The sequence below is a fragment of the Narcine bancroftii genome, chromosome 2 (genome assembly GCF_036971445.1).
Source record: "Narcine bancroftii isolate sNarBan1 chromosome 2, sNarBan1.hap1, whole genome shotgun sequence".
Lineage (NCBI taxonomy): Eukaryota > Metazoa > Chordata > Chondrichthyes > Torpediniformes > Narcinidae > Narcine > Narcine bancroftii.
Genome location: NC_091470.1, coordinates 241,486,244 through 241,504,179, shown reverse-complemented (window position 1 = coordinate 241,504,179; position 17,936 = coordinate 241,486,244). Strand labels below are relative to the sequence as shown.

The following is a 17,936-nucleotide window of genomic DNA, read 5'->3' as shown; positions in this document are numbered from 1 at the left end:
CTTTCTCTTAGGAACGATCTTAGCTGGAGAAAACAAAAGAAAGTCCATTGGCTACATCTTTATTTATTTCTTAATTGTTCAAAAGACATAAGAGATCCTTCCTCATAACAGTCATCAATATATCTTATTCCTTTGTCACACCATGGATTCAATATTTTGTTCCCAGATTCATGAGCAGCCACACATTTTTACATAATGTTCTTAAAGATATACCTGCTTTTTTTTCCCCAATACACTCATTTATTTCTTGCCATTGTAGTTATATGTATTAATATAGGGTTAGCTGTCTTCTTTGTGATTAACTTGACAATCTACTTGTAAATAAAGTCCTTTTCTGTCCCCTCTTATATTGAATTCAATCCCATTTGGATCCAAGGAGGGGGGTGGGGAGCTGTATCCTTCGAAGAAGTATGATAAAAATCTTGTTTGTGCTGATAAATAATACTTCTTAAAATTTGGAAGCCTAATTCTTGACACTGTTATTCCATAGGAATTGCCTTATATAATTATTTAATAATTCAAATACATTTTTAGGTAGTGCAATAGGCAATGATTGAAAAAGATATTGTAATCTTGGCATCACCTTCATTTTAATAAATTTATTCTTCCCTCTAGAGCAGTGGTTCTCAACCTTTTTCTTTCCACTCACGTACCACTTTAAATAATCCCTATGCCATTGGTGTTCTGTGATTAGTAAGGGATTGCTTAAGGTGATATGTGAGTGGGAAGGGAAGGTTGAGAATGACTGCTCTCGTCCCAATTGTTACTGAAATTTTTTGCTTGAGAAAAATTGCCATTGCTCCATTTCCTTTGGAGTTCTGAAACCATGCATGTAATGAGTCAATTAGGTAGAATTAAAACAGTGGTTTTCTCCCTTTCTTTCCACCCACGTATCAACTTAAGCAATCCCTTACTAATCACAGAGCACCTATGGCATAGGGAATACTTAAAGTGGTATGTGAGTGGAAAGAAAAAGGTTGAGAACCACTGCTCTAGAGTAATCGGCGGGTCTTTACATTTCTGTAAATCTTTCTCTTTTTTCTTACAGAGGAGTGTAATTAAATTTGTTCAAATTCTATAAATTATTATCCATCATTATTCCTAAATACAGGTGCACGATCCTTTATCCGGAACCCTTGGGAGACAGTGTGTTCCGAATTTAGGATTTTTCTGGATTTTGGAAAGCCCTCCCGAATTGTGCTGCCTATCCACCCCCACCCCCTTCCAGTTGCCCGGCAGTCTCCCCCAACCGCGGCCACCTCTCCTGACTGCAGTCCCTCAGCCACCCGGACGCCTCCCTCGACTGCCAGTCCCTCGACTGCTGGACATCTTTCTCCGTCCGGCGGTCCCTCGGCCGCTGGACGTCTTCCCCTGACCGCCGGTCTCTCAGCCGCCTCCCCCGACCTCCCGACCCTCGGCCGCCTCCCCCGACCGCTCGTCCCTCGGCTGTCTCCCCTGACCGCTGGTCCCTCGGCTGCCCGGCCGCCTCCTCCGATTGCCTGTCCCTCGGCCATCTCCCCCAACCACTGGTCCCCACTTGCTGGATTTTGGAGCTTTCCGGATTTTAGGTGTCCGGATAAAGGATCGTATACCTGTATTTGATTCTATCTATCTTCCATTTAAATCTACTACTTTTTTGCTATTTTTCATAATTAAAATTTGTCAGTTGCATTATCTCACCCTTGTCCATATTTATTTTATAACCTGATATTCTTCCATATTTTTCTAATATTGTTCGTAATTTTATAAAGGATTTAGCTGGGTCTGACTTGTATAATAGCACATCATCATTAAATAATCTAATGCTATGTTATTCCTGTTCATCTTTGAAGCCCTTAATATCCATTAATCTCCCCTAGCGGTTCAGTCGGAAGGATAAAAAGTGCTGGGGACAGAGGATAACCCTATCTACTCGATCTATTATGATATCTGATTATTAGTTATGATTATGGCAAATGGTGTATGATAAAGAGTTTTTAACCCAGTTTATAAATTTTCTGCCTCTACCAAATTTTTGTAGTTTTATATGAAAAATGCCATTCTAAACGATTGAATGTTTTTTTTTGCACCTAAGGAGACTGTTATATTGGATTCAACTTTGATTTTTCCATATGTATGTTAAATAGTCTACTCAGACTATTTGAAGAATGTATTTTTTTTAACAAATCCCATCTGTTCTGTATGTATTAATTTTGGTAAATATTGTCCCTATCTATTAGCTAGCCCCTTTGCCAATATTTTATAATCAGTATTCAGAAGTGATCAGATCTATATGATGATGTCTTTTTTAATGGGTCTCAACTTTTCTTCGGTAACACTGTAATTATAGCAATTGAGAAAGATTCTATGAGGGTCTGGGTTTCCACCAGCTAGTCCAATACATCCATCATGTGAGGCATTCACTATAGAACTTGGGAGGAAACCCATCCTCCCTTGGAGATTTGTTAGCTTGTAGAGTGCTCTTTCAATTTCCTCTTTTATAAAAGGGGGATCCAAATCAACCTGTTCTCTATCTTCTAATTTTGGAAGTTTCATATTTCCTAAAAATTTGTCCATCTCATTTTCATCTCCTAATAATTCTGATTTGTATAATTTCCAGACAATACTGTATTGTCTAAAAATATTATTCATTTCTTTTAGATTATAAGTTATAATATGGCCTCTCTTTTTATTGCATTTATCATCCTAGGTGACTCCTCTGCCTTTACCTGCCAAGACAAAAACTTTATGTGCCTGTTATCCTGATTCATAATATTTTTGTTTAGTTTTTAGTATAAATTTTTCTGTTCTTTAGGTTTGTAATGTGTTATATCTCAAATTTTTAATACTCTAATAATCTAGATTTTTCTACTAACCCTGTTCTTTTTCCAGTTTTGTTATGTCTTTCTCTAAACCATTCATCTCTGTAGCATGTTTTCTCTTAAGATTTTTTGTATAAGAGATTATTTGTCCTTTTAAGTAAGTTTTAGGCATATCCACATTAAAAAGCTATTATCAGTAGAAGAAAGATTAATTTCATAAAACAGTTCTATCTGTCTCTTAATAAACGAACAAAAGTCTTTCCTTTTCAACAGAGTGGCATTGAGATGCCATCTATGCACTCTTCTTTTTCCGTTTACGCAGTAATTAAAATTAATGGTGAATGATCTGATAAAAGTCTCGCCAAATATTCCATTTTTACTCTATTTTTTAACTGAGAAAGCATTACAAATTAATCAATCCTTGAATGTGAATTATGCACCCTTGAGTAGAATGAGTAGTCTCTTTCTATGGGGTTAAGCTGCCTCCATATATCAAATGTATTTAAATCCTTTATAAATGATAGTGTTGTTTTTGCAGCTTTTGCCCTTGTTACTGTTCTGGCTGATTTATCCAGTATTGGATCTATTCAGAAATTGAAATCTCCAACCAGTATATTTTGTCTTCCCTCTGCTGTTTATAAAAATATTTCTGTCATGAAGGCTTCATCGTCATAATTTGGTGCATAGATATTCATAAAAGCCCACGATTCTGCATAAATTTTACAATGTGCGATTACAAATTTTCTGGCTTGGTCAGTCAGTCAGTGTCTCTTTTATTATTATTGGTATATTCTGATTAATTAAAATCATGACTCCTCTTGTCCCACCCATCCTCTTTTTAATTTAACTTGTTCCAATTTTGTAAGACACCTTTCTACAAGAAATATTATATTTGCCTTTAATTTTATTAGGTGCATCAAGACCCATTCCTCCTTCAACGACCTGTTTATCCCTTAACATTAAGACTAACAAGTTTTAGCATTCTATTCATATTGATTTTTTACAACAAATATTGTTTAACAATAAAACCCTTTTGATTGTTTAAATAATAGTAATCTTTTCCTTTTAAAAACACATACACTATCCTGCCCTGACGTGACGTAAGCAGGAAATACCAAAAGCCCATTCAAAAAGCCCGCAGAATTCTTCAAGGAAGAAGAACCCCTCTTTTAGCATTATCTTTTATAGATACTCCTCTCCTGGCACCATTGTTCTCCTTAAACTGGAGTTTCCACCATGCTACTACTTTTCCCAAGTTTTCACTCCTTTCTGAACTTTCTGTGAACATTTTAATAAAATTTACTTTTCAACAATAAATACAAGTCAGTTAAAAAAATATAACATTGTAAACATTCTTCACAGTCTTCTTTCATGGCAACCTCGCAGAAAGTCTTCCATCTCATTCTTAGTCTTGAAAAATTGACGATTACCTTTTGCTACTTCGACCCTCAGAGATGTGGGGTTTATCATCGAATATTTCAAGTTTTTGGAATGTAATTGTCTTTTTACGTCGTCAAACCTCTTCCTTTGCTTCTTCAAAATAGGAATAAAATAGCACATTTTCATGGTCAATCTTTGGGTGGGCCATTATTTTGCTTAGAGTATTCATATGCTGCTCCCAGAATTGTCTCCTGTTACCAGTAATTCAGAAGTCTTAACTGGACTATCTCTCCTTGGTCTGAGGATTCAGTGAGCCCTTTCAACATGTAATTTTTCTCTGAATTTGTCTTCTAGCACTCGTGAGAAGTTCGCTGGATCTCTTCCCTCAATTCCTTCTTTCATTCCAATAATTCAAACATTATTTTGTGTGCTAATATTCTCCATAGGGTCGATCTTGTCCAGCAGACCTTCTCTGTCTCACTCCTATTTCTTCGTGTCTTTTTCCAAAGCTTTTAGCGTATCTTGTGTTTTTACAAAGTATACTTCTGCTTTGTTCATTCTTTCCATTAAATCTTCAATGATTTCTTTAATTTCAGCCATCCTTTCAGGCATTTCTCTCACTACATTTTTGATGCTTCCAAACTGATTGCTCAAGTTTTCCATTTTTTCCGGGATAATATTTAGTTCTTGTCATGACTCCCCAGCTCTGCTGGGGTATGCCATTCCCGAGGCCACTCTTACGCTGCTCCCTTTTGGACTTTCGTTTGATGTTCCTGGCTGAGTAGAAACTTCCTTGATTTTTTTTCTCGGCTGCCTTGGTTTCTTAGTACTTATTTTGTCCATTTTTAGGGAAAAAATTCTTAATTTTAAGATTTTAACCGTCTTTAATACTCCACAGAGAGCTTGGTCAAAACACATCTGTCGAAGTCCTTTGCATGGCCACACCCCTTCTTGATTATTGGTGAAAATGCATAATATGGTTTTTGTATTTCTAATTTAAAATTTCTCAGAGCATTTAAATTATCCATCTATTAACATCAATTTTATTAAGCTGTTAATATTCCAGCACTCAATTAAAGCTAGCAACATTCTTTTACAGTGGTACAGCCATTAATACTGCGGCCTCAGCTCCAGAGGTCAGGCTCGTTCCTGACCTTGGTCGCTGTTTGTGCAGACCTTGTATTTTCTCCCTGTGACTGCATGCTTTCTCTTGGGTGCTGTGATTTCCTCCCACATCCCCAAAATATGCTGATTGGATGATTAATTGGCTACTATAAAATGCCTCCACTGTAAGAATTTAGGGTGGGGTGTGAGAAGAACGATAAGATTGGTACAAATTATTTGAACAGTCATAGTGGACTGAGGTGCTTGTTTTTATGCTGGATGTTCTGCCATCAATATGAACAGTGAATGGCTTGCTTCTGTGCAATTTACCCCTCTTGTTTTATTTGCTGCACTCCCTTGTTGCTTTTTTTCATCAAATTTGCTGTAAACTGTGATCTGATGTGCCTATCTGCATTTATCAGAAAAAGCATGAGTTTATTTTAATGTAGCCATTAAATTTTCATCATTTAAAAAACATGGTTATTCACATTCTGTTGACATTGGTAAAGACAGTATTTATTGTCTATTTTTAATTTCTTGTGGAAGAAGGTAGGTCTGTGGTGGAAGAGAAGGGGCTGGGGAACTGGAGGATAGGAGTCAGGGATTGGGAAAGAGAGAGACATGGGGGAGGGTTTATTGGAAATTAGAGAAGTTGATGCTCAAATTGATTTTAAGGAATGATGATGCATTTCCACATGAGAATGGCATGCGACTTGAAGGGGAACTGGCAGGTGGTAGTAAATCATGTGCAGTTGCAAATTTTAAGGGTTCTATTGTTGTAGCCTAAGTCAGTAATTGTCATGTATTTTGTAGTTCCAGTCATGATATGCCAGTGTTGGAGGATGTTTGTGATAATTGTGAGGTCATTGATGTGCACTGTTTTGTCCTGGATGGTATTGAGCTTCTTGAGTGTTGTTACAGCTGCATTTGTCCAGAGAAGTGGAACATATTGCATCACATTGATGTGTGCCTTGTAGATAGTGGAAAGACTTTGACGTATAGGATACCTCGCTTCAGACCTGATTTTTGTAATCATTTGCTTGTCTTGTTCAGTTTCATTTCTGATCAGTGCTGAGCTTCACTTCCCTCAGAATGTTGAGGGCTGGGGTACGAGCAAAGGAAGTGGTGTCTCTGAGGAGACACAAATTGATGGTGAAATTGTCCATAAATATTCTCTCTAATGATATTAGAATGGAAGGAGGCTAATTGATGACTAATCTTAGGACATTGTTATGAGAAATTGCAGCAGTGTCTTGGGGCTGTGAGGATAGATGACCATGAACTAAAATGGCTACTTTCACCATGATTCTGGTTGACCAGATTTCCGCCCTTCCTTCCACCATCAACTCGTTCGTTTGTGTCACTGGCAATCGTAATCATCTTTCTCTCGATCAAAGGAATTAATGTGATGGATTTTAAGAATTAATGAACCAGTTTTTGTAAAAAAAAAGATTGTGGTGTATTTTCATAGCTCAAATATTACAGACACCATTGGTTTTTGTATTATTCAGTTGTCATTATGGGATATAAATTCATGAAACCATATAATTTGTCAGGCTTCTGGATTATCATCTATTTTGCAACTAGTATGTCACCATGCCTTAAAATTAGTAGTTATTGTTGAGCGTAAAAAATAAAATTAGCTATAATATTTGTGTTGACATTTCAGGTAAAAGACATTTTGTCAGAGTGGTCTTTTTAAAAAATTTTTAATTGAATTTTTTATGTATAGACACAAAAAGTGTCAGAACAAGAAAAATATGCTGAACAGATACAGAATAATTACAATGTATCCTAGAATAAAAATGAACGTCGCAACTAAATATAATAAACAGAGTTCAATATTATATCTCTTCCTGTAGAAAAAAACCTGTAACTAATTAATCCTAAATCTATACCCCCCCCCCCCCCCCAACTAAAAAAAAAGATAAAGCCGCTGGGACACCTTAAACCGCCAAAAGGATAATAGTAATAGTACATTGGAGAATTGCCTTATAGGTAAATAAGTAAGTACAGGAAGAGACTAGAAATGCTTTGTATGTTACATACAAAATACTAAACCACTGTATTATTCATTCAACATTAAGATATGACATAAAAATGTGCCACATTTTATAAACCTAACTTCAATTTTCAAAACATTACATGCAATCTTCTAGAGGTTCAAGCATGATAAGGTCATCCATTGTGCATAACTGGAATGATTAGAATCCTTCCATCTTAGCAAAATACATGTTCTAGCCATTAAAGTGGCAAAAGCTATCACAAGGCAATTCAACACCGATCGTCAACTATTCTCTATCACCACACCAAATAAACTGTAATGGGATGAGAACCAAGAAAATATGAGAAAATGCATTAAAAACTTCCTTCCAATAGTGATCTAATGCTGAACAGGGCCAAAACATATGAAATAAAGAAGCAACTCCATTATGACATCTGTCACATACAAGGCTGATAATAGGAAAAATCTTAGCTAATTTATCTTTGCATAAATGTGCTCTGTGAATTGAATCTTGAATTGAATAATTGAATGATGGCACAAATGGAAGAGGAATGGACCATTTTTAAACTTTTGGTCCATATATCCTTAGAAAGAATAGTCTGTAAGTCACTCTCCCAAGCACTCTTAATTTTACTCATAGAAAAGCAACGTATTTTAGAAATTAATCCATAAATGAATCCTAATAAACCCTTTTGATAAGGATTTAACCAAAAATAAGTCAATACAATTACTATCATGGGAGAACAGAAAAATAGTAAATTGGTTTCTCAGATAATCTCTAACCTGTAAATATCTGAAAAAAATGGAAATTAGAGAGATTAAATTTACATGACAAATGCTCAAAGGTTATAAACAGCCATTTTCAAATAGATAAAAAAATGAAGTGATAACCTTTTCAGAAAGGTCTTTCAGCATTTATTTATTTTAGATTTTCCAAATCTGTGTGTTGATTTGCATCTCATTATAATGTTTCCTTCTATCTGTGACTCTATTACATGGTTGGAATTTTAGTATTTCAGTATTTTCCTGTTTTGCCTTGAAATTCTTATCACTTCCTCATCATGAAGACATTCCAGTTTTGTTCCCTTTTCTGGTCATCTCATTTGAATTCAGTAGTCTTCCAATGACTTGATCATGGATTAAAAAAAAGGATGAGTTGTCAGGAATGAGAGCACAAGTAGAATTAGCTTTAAAAGGGGTCATGTATATTATATAGAGAGATGCATGACTGACTGCTGTTTTGCTAAGAAATTGGCATGTGCTCCTGTCTTCAATGCCTCACAAGCTGTGCTGTTCCCAAATGGTTGGTAATCTCACTCCTGTGAGCCACTGAGCCAGTAAAGAATGGTTTCCTTCTGGATGAGCCATAAGCAGCATCAAAATGGTGAATGCAGATATTTCTGAGGACAGGAACTTCATCACATCCAGCAGCGGTTAATAATGGAGACCGTTGGATTTCGGAAGTCTGTCAACCAAAGGGTTACTGCTGGTTGTCGCCATGGGCCTGGGGCATCCCTGATTCCCACATTCTCACAATTAGTTATTAGATGCTGACTTGGTGGGCAGCAAAGAGATCATTATTTCCTTGCTCCAGGAGAGCTTGGTTCTCAGCATAGCAGCACAAAGTTCGAGTGGGTATCCTTTTTAAAGTACACAGAAGCCCCAGAGGGCTGTAAGGTATCAGTAATCTTCAGGGTACACTAAGAGGGGTAACTAGCTTGATAGAATTTCTTTAATACCCATTAGTGAAGACCTAATAGATTTTTATGGATTTTTGTTTGAAATTTATGTTGTATTTAATGTAATGCATACTTGAACTTGAAATTTTTTTTAAAAACAGTGACTTTTTGTTTACTTAAATAGCATTAAAATCTTTGTGAAATATTGCTGTTCCATTTGGTACAATAGAAGAAATATTTTTGTTCTTTTTAAACCCTATAGACCAGCACCACACCTGCACTTTTCAATTCGCCATCCACATACTTTGTCCTGGAAGTATTACAAGATGTTTCAGTGCAAAGCTCACCTTGTAATGCGACTAATTGAAAACAGGATCAGCATGGAATTCATGCTTCAGGTTTGTATGAAAATGAATTAACTTAGGTCTTGAAGAGAAGTGTCCTGAAGTCCGAACGTATTTATTGTTTTCCTCTTAAGATTCTCTGCATTTGCAGCCATTAAAATTCAAGCTTTGATTTTTATGTCAGCTGTTAAAAGATGGAACTGGCTACTAGTCTCAATGAAAATCGGCAACATATATCCAGCAACTTTTGTGACATGGTATTCACTAATTCTGATGCAGGCTTTAGTCAAAGTTATAGCTTAGCTCCCAGAGCTATATAATTATTTGGAGATATAACCTGCTGCCCAGAATTAATCACTGTAGGCTTTCCTGGTATGAATATGGAGTTGCTGTGTCTCCAGCCTAAGGTATCCTGTACTCTAGAGCCATGGCCTGAACAGAAGCAGGGCTTCTTATGGTCCAATTAAGAATATAAACCTTGAAGCACCCCTGATAGATGTGAGAGCTGGAAAAGCCTTGCTCCTAGTTGCCAAACCCTTGAAGGTTTTTAAATGCCACTGATATTTAGAGATCCTTAAAGGTTATTGAAAATTAAATTAGTAAAATTCTTGAAATAGTTATGAAGAATAATGAGAAAGTTTCAATCTCCCTTTATGCTCTTTTCAAACTTTTAATCCCCATTGAATTAAAAGGGTTACACATCTCACACCTGATTAGGGTGGCCATTTCCAACTTTCCAAAATGGAGGACATGCAGGGTCTCTTTGCGGGGGTGGGGGGGGGTTTGTTGGTGAGGCTTACCTGCAATGAATTTTCATGCGTCGCTGTCACACTCCCCCCCCCACCCCCTCTCATTGTGCATGTGGCAGCCAGCACTCGCAAATGTGCTCGAGAAGAAACATGGTTGTGCACAGCCTATGGACTCTGGGATGCCACATTTCACAGTAAGTATCCTTTCTGTCCCTTAATTTGTCGTCCATTTGTGGGTGTAGGGCCTACATTACCAAATAGATGACAAATTAACGTCTGGCTCGAAGTGGCGCCGGACAGAGGACAGAAGTCTAAAAAGCCAAAATGTCTGGCCTAAAACTAGTCGTCAGGCCACCCTACACCTGATCAAGGCAGAAATTGAGAGGTGTTTTTTTTCTCCCTTGTGGAGTATATTGTCTAACTCAGCAAACAGGTTCACCCTTTGAAAACTGTATATAAGTTTGGGACTTCCATATTTGACAATGTAGACACAGCATGCTTCCATTTAAATTTAGCATGATAATAGGCCCTTCTGTCCCATGAGTTCGTGTCTGGAAAATACACCAAATAACCTACAATCCCTGTAATTTTTTTGAAGAACAAGAAGGAAACTGAGTCCAATGCAGACATGGGTAGAACATATAAACTCTGTACAATCAGTGTCAGATTTGAACCCAGATTGCTGGCGCTGTAATACCATTTCACTAACTGCTAAGCTAACTGTGCCACCCCACAAAATTGTCAGAAAAATTCAGACCATCAATTCCTGCAGAGCATAATTAAGGAAGATGTGCAGAAATTTTTATCCTTCAGTATTCAATACAACATATTTAAACTTCTTGTGCTATTCATTTATATCATGAGTAATCAGTATCTCAGTTACCCTTAGCCCTTGTTGCTGCACATTGCCAATGTTCTTACCTCTAAAGTGACAGAAGTTTTACTGCAAATTGGGCATTATCAATATCCTTTACCCCCAGGCAAAGATGTCCTAAAGATTTCACTTCATTCAATTTAAATTTAAACCATCACCAGTTGTAAGTTCTCAGATTGCACTTGCAGACCACAAGAACATCTAAGTTAGGCAAAATGTATGATCAATCTCTGGGATCTGGGACTACATTCGCCCTTTTGCAACAGGATCTTCAACTTCCATATCAGCAGCCACCAGTCAATACAGATTGGCAACATGTGCTCCTGTATTGTTCATCCCCCACACTATTTCCTTTACATTCATGACAACATAGCTAAGTTTGACTTGCACGCAATCTATAAATTTGCTGGTGACACCACTATTGGTGACCGAATAACAGGAAATGATGAATTAGAATAAAGCATGGAGATCGAGAATCAGGTTAGGTGATGCCAGAACAGTAATCTTGCTCTCAACAACACCAAGACCAAGGAGCTCATTGTTGATTTTAGGAAGCAAGAGGCCTCGGGACCACACGCCTATCTATGTTGATAGGGCAGGGTGACTACCTTTAAGTTCCTGGGAATCAATATATCAGAGGATCTCTCCTGGAACCTGCACAGCAGGTGAAGAAGCACATCAATGCCTCTACTTACTCTGAGGAGAATTTGGCATGTTATTTAATACACTATCAAGCTTCTATTGTGTACTGTGGAAAGTATACCAGTGGTTTACTCAGAGCCTGGTTTGGTAATTTGAATGTCCAGAAATGTAGGAACATGCAGAAGGTAGCAAATATTGCCAACTCTTTCACAACCATTTATTGAAAGCATCTATGTAAGACACTGCCTTAAGAAGTCAACCAACATCATAAACGACCCTCATAAACCCTCCTGGTTATAACCTCTTCTTGCTGCCACCTTCAGGAACAAAGTACAGGAACAAGGTCTGAGTCCAACATCTCCACGTTCAAGAACAGCCTTTGCCAACAGCAATCAAGCTTTTAAACCTCCCCTTATTGCCCTAAACCTGAACTACTCTGGCACCATAAAAAGTTCTGTCTGCACAATTAATCTACACTTTTTTTCCTTGCGCTACACTAATTGAATTTTTATAATCAATATTTCATATTTATTATCTCTTTCCATATGGTAATTTAGTGTATACTATTGGATTTTTTTAAAACAAAGTACCGGTTTGGCTGCAGCACATAATAATCTCTGTGTAAAAGGCATTATGTATATGGCAATAAACTCATCATTTTACCTGCTAAATAATTATTGCCTTAAAATTGTGCACTGCAATATTTTGGTTCTTAACGAAATAAGGAAAGATTTGTTGAAGAGTATTATCCTTTTTTTTATTGATACTTCATTGGAGTATTTTAAGACCTGGAATGTAAAAATAATGAATCTATGGAAACCACTGTTAGGATAAATAAACTGTAGGCATTCATCAACTAAATCTTGTTGCTTCCAAATACTGTAAACTTTGTAGTAGCAAAATTGGCTATTGCCATCCAACAAAGTTTGTTCACTTCTTTAGGTCTTCAACAAGTTGTTGAGTTTGGCCAGCACTGCTTCTTCACAGAAGTTTCAGTCACACATGTGGAGCCAGATGCTGCTTTCGACGAGTGGATTTTTAAAATCAATTTCAAATGTTTCTGGAAAAGACATTCAACCTCTAATAAAGCAATGGGTGTATCCTTTGAGAGTTTTCACATTAAGTTTGAAAATTTGATCAGTTATAATGATCAGAACTTTGGATTGGCACTCAATTATTGTTCTTTAATGTTTCTCTTCCAGAAGACAGATCATTCCATGTGTGACAGATAACTACCATAAAATACAAACACACTCCTTTTCCCTCAACTCTGCTTTTTTTTTGTTTTGCAAGTCTGTGCTGTTAATTCAGAGGCAGGTGTTGCATATTCAGCTTGCCTTGGTAATCTTTTTGAATATGACAACAGTCAGACTTAGTTAAAATGTTCAATACTTGAAAAATCCTTAATTATATGATGCAGTGACCAGAGTGGTGTAGTGAAGTTCTTTGGCAGCTTTGCATTTAATAGGAAAAGGAACATTCTGGAACTGGAACTAAAGCAAGATTATACTTCATTGGGAACTCAAAAATATGTGGTAAGAGCAATTAAATACAACTTTATGATTGATAAGTTTAGTCCCTAAATTTGAATCTCTTAAATCATGCAGACTCCAGCTTTGAATCTCACAGTATGTTCAAATGATGCATGTTCTCAACTAAAATAGTTGAACTCTACACTGATTGATCAAATATTTGATGGCTGTCTTCAAGCAGAAATGTGCACAGTGAATCCAGCAAGTTGCTTTGGAAAATGCTAATTCATAAGTCATTAGTTCCTGTGCTTTCTGCTTGTTAAAATGTACCTCTTTGACCAAACTGTTGATTATCTGCCTCCATGTCTCCTTATGTGGTTAGGCATCAACATTTTCATTTGAACCTACTCCTTTGAAGTGATCTGGGACATTTTGCCATTTTAAATGAAAGGTTTGTTGTATATAACTTATTCCACAAACATTCTTAACCCTTCTTAGGGACCATTGAAAGTTACCGTTCAAGAACTTGATGGCTCATTTAACCACACTCTACAAATTGAAGAAAACAGCCTAAAACATGATATACCTTGCCATTCTAAAAGCAGACGGTAAGTATTAGTGTCTGGGAAAGTCATGTGTAACGCTAAAGATCTTCTAATTTTAAAATTTGCACTTTTTTTTTAAAATTTTTTATTTTTCACACCATAAATCACATCATCCATGATATACACTATTTCTTTTTCACACATATACAGTGACTTTTTCTCCCTCCCCCCCTTCCTCCCAAGCCACCCCCCCACCCCCCCTCTCATCCATTTTAGGTATACAATCTAGGTTGCATTAAGCCAGTCAGACAATGTTGTCATTCAACAAAATTACACCAGAAATTCTACTGAGTCCATTCTTTTCTTTCCTTCTCCTTCCATCAACTTAGGTAATGTTTGTCCCCGGTAGGTTTTCGCTATTGTATTTAATGTAAGGCTCCTATACTTGTTCGAATATTTCAATATTATTTCTTAACCTATATGTTATTTTTTCTAATGGAATACATTTATTCATTTAAATTTAGTAGTTTCTTCCTTTTAATTTGGTTATGTATTCCATTAATATTTAAAGTCATATAGTTCAGCGTAGCCCTTTTATATCTTGTTTATCTTCTCTTTCCGTTTTTCCATCATTACCTTTCCTCCTTTTCCATTTCTGTTTTCTTATTTTCAACTCTTTATAAGACAAAATTCCTACAACATCCAACATTTTCCTTATTCTCCTATTTCTATCTTATTTATCCCCAATCTCCCCTTCACCTCCTGAGTTGTCCTTTATCCCTTGTCGGACAACCACATCTCCCCTCTCCATTTGGATTTGCGAATCCACTCGCAAGCGTCAACTGATTTTGCAGTGACCGCTATTTCCCCCCACCCCGCCCCCCCCAGAAAAGATTTCACTTTTCATATGTCACAAAGGTCACTCTTTTAATTCCCTCTTTATTCTCTCTATTCCATTACCTTCCCTTATTAATTCTTGTCTATACTATCTATATTTTCCTCTAAGTACAGATACATTCACGTATGCTCATTGTCTCTATTCACTCTTATACCTCTTTACCCGCATACATATCAATCGTGATCATTTTTACTCTCATTACCCGTCTTCATCCCTCAGTCTATTTTTGTCTTTACCCACATACATATCAATCGTGATCATTTTAACTCTCATTACCTGTCTTCCTCCCTCAGTCTATTTTTGTAATTGTTCTGCAAATTTTCGTGCTTCTTCTGGATCCGAGAATAGTCTGTTTTGTTGTCCTGGAATAAATATTTTCAATGCCGCTGGATGCTTTAGTATAAATTTATACCCTTTCTTCCATAAAATCGCCTTTGCTGTATTGAACTCTTTTCTCTTCTTTAGGAGTTCAAAACTTATATCTGGATAAATGAAGATTTTTTTGCCCTTTATACTCCAGTGGTTTGTTGCCCTCTCTTACTTTTTCCATTGTCTTCTCCAGTACCTTTTCTCTTGTAGTATATCTTAGGAATTTTACTACAATAGATCTTGGTTTTTGTTGTGGTTGTGGTTTAGAGGCCAATACTCTATGTGCCCTTTCTATTTCCATTTCTTGCTGTAGTTCTGGACATCCTAGGGTCTTAGGGATCCACTCTTTTATAAACTCCCTCATATTCTTGCCTTCTTCATCTTCCTTAAGGCCCACTATCTTTATGTTATTTCTTCTGTTATGGTTTTCCATTGTATCTATTTTTTGAGCTAGTAGTTCTTGTGTCTCTTTAGTTTTTTTATTAGATTTCTCCAATTTCTTTTTTAAGTCTTCTACCTCCATTTCTGCTGCTACTGCCCGCTCTTCCATCTTGTCCATTTTCTTTCCCATTTCTGTTAAGGTCATCTCCATTTTATTTATTTTCTCTTCTGTGTTGTTTATTCTTTCTCTTAAATCCTTAAATTCCTGTGTTTGCCATTCTTTAAATGACTCCATGTATCCTTTAATAAGAGCAAGTATATCCTTTATCTTGCCTTTCTTTTCTTCTTCTATTTCTCTGTACTCTTCCTCTTCCTCTTCTTCTTCCTCTGGGTTGGCCATCTGTTGTTTCTTTGGTGCCCTTTCCTCCTCTTCTTTCTTGTTTCTATTGTCTTCTGTGGTCTCTTCTTGCTGCAGGTGTTCTGCAGCTGTCGTTGCCGGCTGTGGAGATCGACTCCCCAGCTGGTCCCCCCTCCCGTCGGTGTGTTTTTTTTCATTCGCATCGCGCACTTTTACTCGGCTCTGCGAGCCATTTTTGTAGTCCATTATTTACCGACCTGAGGGAGCGGGTTTCTCTCTCCGCAGCGGGCCTCTTCGGACAGGTAAGGCCTTCACCTTTTTCCTCTTTTGTCTTCTCTTCCTCTCTTCTTACCGTTGCTTTCGATTTTTCTTTTTTTGTCGCCATCTTCTTTCCACCTTTATACTCACTTTTCTGTAACTTTTATTTCTGTGCCTTTGTGTTTTCCTTTGTTTTTCCCGACTTTTCTGGAGAGGGCTGGAGTTCACCGTCCGGCCACTACTCCATCACGTGACTCCTCCAAAATTTGCACTTCTTAATGTGTAATGTGCAATAAATTATAACACCTTGAAATTTCTTTGACAAAGAAAATGCCTGTAAGAAAATTAATGCAAATTTGAATGTATAAAAATATAATCAAAATCAGTAATGTAGTTTATTCCATAAGCTGACTTTTAATGATATCTTTTTGAATCAACCTGTGATATTAATTCACTGGTCTTTGAATTATTTTTAATTTTTTTCTCTTTGCTACTTGGAATAAATAAAATATGCATTAGCACCTTTATATATTTGGATTAGCACCTAGCATGCAGGATAAATGTCAATTCTTGTTGAATTACGCAAAAGGATGAAATGCTTCCAGAGAAACAATATTGCCTTTTTATTAGTAGGAGTAATATGCAAAAGACATTCAATTTTGAAGAAGAAAAAATACAGAAAGCTGAATAACTCATTTTATGCTTATAACGTAGAGAAGTGCAGCACAGTATGGACCCTCAGACCCACAATATTGTGCCTACCAATATAAGCCTATTGCAGCATCAATTTAATCCTTCCCAACCTCATATCCCATAATTATTTTTTCTTGCATCTATGTGCCTATCTAAGAGACATTTAAGTGTCCTTATTGTACCAGCCCCCTACCACCACCCTTGGCAGTTCATTCCAAGAACCCACCATTCTCTAAGTCCATTGACTCATCTGGATTCGTGTTAAATCAGGTCAGGTTAAATCGGGGTTCCACTCTATGAAATATAGTTTTAACTATAGACTATATAGTCTATAACTAGACTAAAGATTAATCATAGCACATTCATCACAGTTGAAATTTAAATTTAAGAGAGGAGTCATTGTCTTTTACTTGCATGGTATATTATAGATTTGATCCCTTGCCACATGTGCCTTGTGTTGCTCTCTTTGGATCTGTGAGTACCCATGTTTTGCCTTCTATATTATATGGGAGAATTTAGGCCTGGGTGATCTTGGTGCCATCTTGTCTCCTGTCCTGAAGGCAGCATCACAAGCTCTGAGAAAGTTCCCTAAACTTTCCTGCATTCACCTCAATGCAGTGATATTAGTGATATCCTCTGGTATTGGCCATTGCCTCCCTTGGAAAATGGTGCTGGTTGTCCACCCTATTTATACCTCTCATAATTTACACTTTTTAAATTGCTCTCCTCCTCCATCATTCTACAGAGAAAAGTCCAAGAGTGGTAAATCTTTCTGCACTCGATAGACTCTTCAATCCAGGCAACATCTTGGTAAATCTCCTCTGCATCCTCTCTATAGTTTCCACATCATATAATGAGATGACCAGAACTGAACATAATACTCTAAAGTGTGGTCTAACCATAGTTTTATAGTGCTGAAACATTGTCTTATGATTCTAAAACTCAGTCCCCCACTAATGAAGGCTCATATTCATAACCACCCTATCAACTTTAATAGCAACCTTGAAGGATCAATGGACTTGAACTCGAAGATTTTTGTGTTCTTCCACACTACTAAGCATCCTGCCATTATCCATTTCAATTTGAAATCAATGCTTTCAATTTCAACCTTTGAAAATGTTTCACTTCACACTTTTCCATATTGAACTTCATCTGCCACTTCTCTGCCCAATTCTGCATCCTGCCTCTATCTCGTTATAACCTAAATCAACATTCTACATTATTCACAACACCTCAAATCTTCACATCATCTGCAATCTTCCTTATAATTCAATACCGCCAGTGCCAGCAACATTCTCCTGAATCTTTTCTCAAGTTCAAGTTTATTATCATCTGATGGCACAATTGAAACAACGTTCTCCAGTCCTCAGTGCAAAAGCATACA

At 36.8% G+C, this 17,936-nt stretch overlaps 1 protein-coding gene across 5 annotated transcripts in view; it reads left to right on the top strand.

The window, feature by feature from the left end:
• The window catches only part of taf2 (TAF2 RNA polymerase II, TATA box binding protein (TBP)-associated factor), a 147,694-nt gene that overhangs the window by 41,227 nt on the left and 88,531 nt on the right, over positions 1-17,936 (top strand). For all 5 annotated transcript variants that reach the window (XM_069920591.1, XM_069920590.1, XM_069920593.1 and 2 more), the window contains exons 11-14: positions 9,232-9,367; positions 12,521-12,675; positions 12,999-13,113; positions 13,549-13,658. In XM_069920591.1, coding sequence (XP_069776692.1) covers positions 9,232-9,367; positions 12,521-12,675; positions 12,999-13,113; positions 13,549-13,658 — 516 coding nt within the window. The remainder of the gene's footprint in view (positions 1-9,231; positions 9,368-12,520; positions 12,676-12,998; positions 13,114-13,548; positions 13,659-17,936) is intronic.